Source organism: Cibotium barometz, chromosome 58 (genome assembly GCF_041138505.1).
Source record: "Cibotium barometz isolate CiBa-2024 chromosome 58, ASM4113850v1, whole genome shotgun sequence".
NCBI lineage: Eukaryota > Viridiplantae > Streptophyta > Polypodiopsida > Cyatheales > Cibotiaceae > Cibotium > Cibotium barometz.
In genome coordinates, this window is record NC_141103.1 from 11,162,662 (window position 1) to 11,168,745 (window position 6,084).

Sequence of the window (6,084 nt, forward strand, 5' to 3'; positions counted from 1 at the left end):
AATAATATATAGAGTAGTATCATAGCATAGCTAGGATAGGGCATAGTAGGTTGGGTGCAAAAGGAGACTTTTAGAAAAAAGATTTCTTAGGCATAAATATATATGAGGAAATAGACTTAGGATTTATTTACTTGTGCAAGTATATATATATAAAGATGAGAGAAAAAATATGGCAAAAATTCATCTTTTTTGAATACAATAAACTTGTACTCTGAGTTTTTTTTTGCAGGTTTTTGCCTTGTTTATCACTTCTACCTCTACTACCCTATCTCCTCAAGCTCAAGCAAGGTATGTCTATTGTTTTCATTTATCTCCGATGCAAATAGGCTTTCCATGAAAGCTATCTTTTAAGTATTTCCTTTCTCTTTTCTCTCTTTTGAGTTTTTATTTTCTTCCTTTTCCCTAATTAAGAGCTCTCCATTAAAGATTCATATAGTAAGAGATCTTGATTTTTTTTAAAGTTTTTTTTTCTTGACTTGGTTTATTTTTGTAGGTTTTCAACACATACAAGCCTCACAAGAGATCTCTTTCTCTTGTATATTTCTTCTTTCATGCTTTTACATATTTATAGGGTTTATAAATTTTAGGGCTTTCAAGATTAGGGTCTTTTACTAATATATTTTTTTCTTATTTTGGTTTGATTTTGTAGATTTTCGACACATACAAGCCTTAAAAAAGGTAAGAGATCTTTTTCTTATATGTTTCTTTTCTTATGCTTTTACATGTTATAGTGTTTGTAAGTTTAGGGTTTTAAGATTAGGGTTTGTTTATTTTTCCATGCTCCATGCTTTATGCGTGCCAGTAGCTACCTACGCATGCCAGCAGTAACCTACGCATTTCGGTAGCTTCCTACGCATGCCGGTAGCCACCAACACATGCGGATAGCAACCAATGCATTCGGGTAGCCACCGACACATGCCGGTAGCTTCCTATGCATGTCGGTAGCAACAAATGCATGCCGGTAGCTTCCTATACATGTCGGTAGCAACAAATGCATGCCGGGAGCAACCTACGTATGCCGATAGAAACCAATGCATGTTGGTATCATCCAACGCATGTCGGTAGCTTCCTATGCATGCCCGTAGCTTCCTATGCATAAGAGTTTAAAGTATTTATGTTTTTTCTTGGGATAGATGGCAAATAACTTGAGGCGTGATGTTATACGTGAAGGAGGAGTCGATATCCCAATAATATTTGTAAGTATATATTAGCCTCAACTTTTATCTTATCTTTTAATTAAAGAAGGTTATCTTAAATAACAACTTTCTAAAATATTCATTTATTTATATGTCTATAGCTTGAAGTAATGGACTGTCTCCTATGCAAGAGGAATATGATTTTACATTACAACGAGGTTTGTAAGCTCTATTTGATAGGGTGCAAGATGAAGGATATATTGTTATTTCTGGAGGAGCATGGCAAGCATGTCAAGTAAGTACATTCCTAAACCCTAAATCTCTTTGTTTCTACAAAATTGATTCTCACTTGTGTTAGTTTTATTGTGTTTTAGACTCATGTAACTATAAACGATGGTGCAAATGTCCATGGTGGTAGTAATGGAAATGTGAGAAGCGAAGGAGCTAGAGCTGCAAAAGAAACAATATGAATCTCACAGCCTGAGATCTAGATAGCCTCTAGATCCATAGGTATTTATTACGCTTTATCTTGTATATGAGTTTTTTTGAAACATACACTTACGGAATTTCGCTAAGTATTGTAATTGAATTTTGACAATCCTAAAACCATGGTTTGCAAATGTCTTTTCTTTTTGGTATTTTTCAAGTTTTACATTACACTCGTCCATGATGTGAAGTTATGTTAGTTTTATTATGTCTATATTAGAAAAAAAAGAGCTGGCGCAGATTGAGGAGTCCTGTGCAGACTCCCCATTCTGTCCCAAATTTTTTTAATTATGCAGAACTTTCCCTGTTGAGTAGCACAATATCGCTGCTGAGCAATGCTATTTTGTGTGCTGTGAGCAGTGATGCTGTCAGCGAACATAGCAGTGTGTTTAGCAATGATATAGGCTTGACATCTCCGTACCCTTCTAGTTATAAAAGCACTACTATTTTCGGTGCTAAACTCTCATTCTTTTTTAGTGCATCACACCAAACGAAAAAGATTTGGATCCTTTTATGGACTTCTCTATAGTCGTATCACATCAACGCAAATTTTGATGCGTTTTTGGACTTGTATATAGAAGGCTATTTTGACGATCGTTTTGACGGATAATTTAAGGACGTGAGTACCATTAAAACTTACTATCGAAGGCTAAGTATCCTACTATGAGCTTTTAAAACCAGTAAAGCAAACTGAAGGTGAATCTATAGCTCAAATTTCAGTTAAATTACACCAATTGCTTTTGAGGGCAGACCTGTCTATGTATGAGAATATGAAATTATTTTTTAAAAAACCCCAATTGGAGCATGATATTTTTAGAAGACTAATGGATCGTGGTCCTCCAACATTTCATGGGGTATTTAGAGTGCTCAAAGGATAGAAGCAAATTGGATTCCTAGTTCTACACTACTAAGCTTTCCCACAAGGCTAATAATAGTGCTCAAAGGATGGAAGAGAAAGTAGATGTATGGTTTTTAAAGCAGTAAATTTTCTGATTTCAATGCCAACACCTAAACCATTGTTAGAAACTTCTACTCTTGTGGACATTGTTGGTGTTCTGAATGCACATTTAGGTCAATGTAAAGTCTCTTAGAAAAAGATTTACAAGGCCGACACCATTTCTTTATTGTAATATCTATGGACATGTTCCAAAGTATTGCACAAAATTGAAGGCAACAACTTTGTAGTTTCAGAATGTTCAATTTAATATTGAAGATGCTGTAAATCTTGCCATGGTTCTGTGATAAACAACATTTATCTCTTATGTAGGACCATTATGGGTCAGAATCCACAGAAGATAGTGATGAAAATGCCATCATTCTCGCCAACCAATAGTAAGGGATACAGTCGACAACCCTATACCACTTGTTTGTGCTGACCTTGTCCAATCTTAGAGATAAAGGGATTCAGATGATGTTGGAATTTAGATGCTCTCTGCACCATCCTCACCATAGAACTATAAAAAGTCTTAGGGTTTCATTTTTAATCGAAAAGATTCACTTTTAAGTGTTATCTTAGAGTTATCTTACAAATATTTCCCTTAGCCCCAAACATTTTTTGTAGCTCCCTTGCATCTAAGAATGAATCAAGATCATAAATATGATGAATACGATATTTCTCTTAGCCCCAAACATTTTTTGTAGCTCCCTTGCATCGAAGAATGAATCAAGATCATAAATATGATGAATACGATACTAAAGCAAGTGATATAATATAGAGTTCTTTATCATCTCTAGTTGTGGATTTCTCCTTCTTACCATTAACCATTAACCATGCTCCATAACTCTTGTCTCATTAAAGTGATATGAATTGGATGCCATAGTGAGAATGAGAGAAGGTCTTATCTCATCACTTTGTTGTGCATTGTCTCATCCCTAGTACAATGATGCTTTACATGGCTTCATCATGCAAGTGCATATTTGTGCTCAAAATTTCAGAAAAACCTTGTGCGTTTGCAAAACGATAGTATAGAGGTTTAGGATTTCCTTCGACAATATTATTTTTGGGCTCAAAAATGATCTTCACCAACTCTTATTGCTTTGCGCGGGAAGATGGAAAATATGAACCAAGTAGCTCATTGAATGTACCTTTCCTTAAAGAGAGGTTTTGAAAGAGGATTAAAATTTGAATAACCTAAAATAATGATAAGACAACTCCATCAAGACAAGCTCAAACCTGGCCTCTAATAATGATAAGACAATTCCACAAAGACAATCTCAAATCCAACCTCTAATGGACAAGTTTGAGATTGATTTGTGAGTGCTAACTAAAGCAGTTAGCAAAGAACTTCTTTGTTTTAATGCAAAAAATAACCAATTTTGGAGTCAATAGTAGAGTACTAGAATTAAGGGGCAAATCAATTTTGATTACATAGAATCAAGGGGAAAATCAAGTTTGATTTTGACTAAAATATCTCTGTGATTCATAATCTCAATAGACACTCTCTACGACCCATATAGAGATTGGAGTTTCGCTAGGGCTACAATACTTGATGGTTTCATAATCTCAATAGACACTCTCTACGACCCATATAGAGATTGGTGTGCTACTTCATTCAGGGTTATTCAAAACCGGTGTTGAGTCGCTGGTTCTCATGTTTTACATGTTTTTTTTGGTTCAATTTGAAAGCTAGCACTTGTTCTTTCAATGGAGCTTTTATTTTATTTCTCCCTTTCTGTGTACCTTCACCCTGAGGCTTCGCTATTCTTGTGAATAATATATTCATAACCTTGTTCAATTTGAAAGCTAGCACTTGTTCTTTCAATGGAGCTTTTATTTTATTTCTCCCTTTCTGTGTACCTTCACCCTGAGGCTTCGCTATTCTTGTGAATAATATATTTTATTCTCGTGAATAGCACGCCGCGCGAGGGCGCCCCTTGTTTTGCCTGATTGTGTACATTGTCAAACGGAGACATGGCCGACAAACTAAATCTAGACGGAAATATTGACCGTCTCCTAAATCTTAGACCTAAAAGCGTTATTCTTGGGTTATAAAAGGTACCGGGGACGCTTGCCACTCTATTCTCCTTCTCCGAAAGAGCAAGCTGATTAGCAATTATTATTATGGCTGCTTTATTCTCATCGCCTGCTCACATCTTACTTCTGTGCTTTCTCCTAGCTGTGGCTGGGGGTTTACGCGTCACTGCATCAGTAAGAAGACAGCTTTTCTTTCTCCTTGTTATTCTCGTTTCCAGCATAGTTACAAGTTCAAATCATTTTTTATTTAAAAAAAAATGAAAACTTCTCGTCTCGTTCTAATCCTCATGAGCGCGTCGTACCCTAAATCTTATTAGCGTAGAACTGCTCTCTCTGTCTTTCCCGTATATGGTAGCTGTAGGCTGGTTGGAGAGGCCATGATCAAATATTGTATGTTGTTATGCGTGCAGTGCAACTACGCAGCATCGTGCGCCGACGAGGGCTTAAGCGGGTCGACATTGACGGCCAGCTGCGCGTCCGAGAGCGGCAACTCGGTGACATCATCCATCGACCTGAACCAGCATGTGAGCAACAACAATGGCAACCTGCAGTGCCCCGGTGCTGACTTCGCAGCGACTTGCTCAAACATAGGCCTGAGCGGGGGACACACCCTCACCGCCAACTGTAAGAACGACGGCGGTGCCCTTATCCAGACCAGCCTGGACCTCGATAACTGCATCAGCAATAACAACGGCTACCTCGTTTCGTGTGTCTAGCGTATCGGCACACCGCTGCCACCTATATGTAGGATAGAACACGGCACAACCAGTGTTACTCGCAGCTCTCCTCCTCCTCCTCTATGTTGTCTCTACCGTGCTGCAAATTCTAAATAAGAGCCTGGTTTATTTTGAATCAGTACCGAGTTTAGTGAAAATAAAAGAAAATCTGATAAGCACACTAATCAATCACTAATAAACGTTGTTTAAACTCGGCAGCTGTATCCTCATCACAAAACTGATCCAAAGGTCCGCCCAGAAAGCTTTTTCCAGATTATCGAAGAGGATGTGTTGGCATGGATATATCGTTTTCAAAATGTACTCAGTTATCACACAAATTGAGAAGAAGACACAAAGTCCTTGGAAATCCACACTCTTAGAAAAGTGCAAGCATAAAAGTCAAATTGGTCTCAATCGAAGTGATTGTTGATAGAATGTTTCACTATTACATGCAATCCTATTTTCAACATCTTTCGGTGGAAATGAACATATAAAAAACCCTGAAAGCATTGAAATTAAAATTGATTAACGATGCTTGTTTCAAAACTTTTCTCGATGAGAATAACAACGGCTACCTCGTTTCGTGTGTCTAGCCTATCGGCTCACCGCGGCCACGTATATATAGGATATAACACGGCACAACCAGTGTTCCTTGCAGCTCTCCTCCATGAATGTTACCGCTACCATGTACACAAAGCTGCAGATTTTAAATATATAGGATATAACACGGCACGACCAGTGTTACTCGCAGCTCTCCTCCTCTATGTTGTCT

General features: G+C 37.5%; 1 protein-coding gene across 1 annotated transcript; it reads left to right on the forward strand.

Annotated features, from left to right (window-relative positions):
* Positions 1-4,632: 4,632 nt before the first annotated feature.
* On the forward strand, positions 4,633-5,451 carry LOC147605893 (cyanovirin-N homolog). The gene is made up of 2 exons (XM_086792638.1): positions 4,633-4,770; positions 5,007-5,451. The coding sequence occupies exons 1-2, from the start codon at positions 4,684-4,686 to the stop codon at positions 5,310-5,312; spliced, it is 393 nt and encodes a 130-aa protein (XP_086648764.1). The 5' UTR covers positions 4,633-4,683; the 3' UTR covers positions 5,313-5,451.
* Positions 5,452-6,084: the final 633 nt, after the last annotated feature.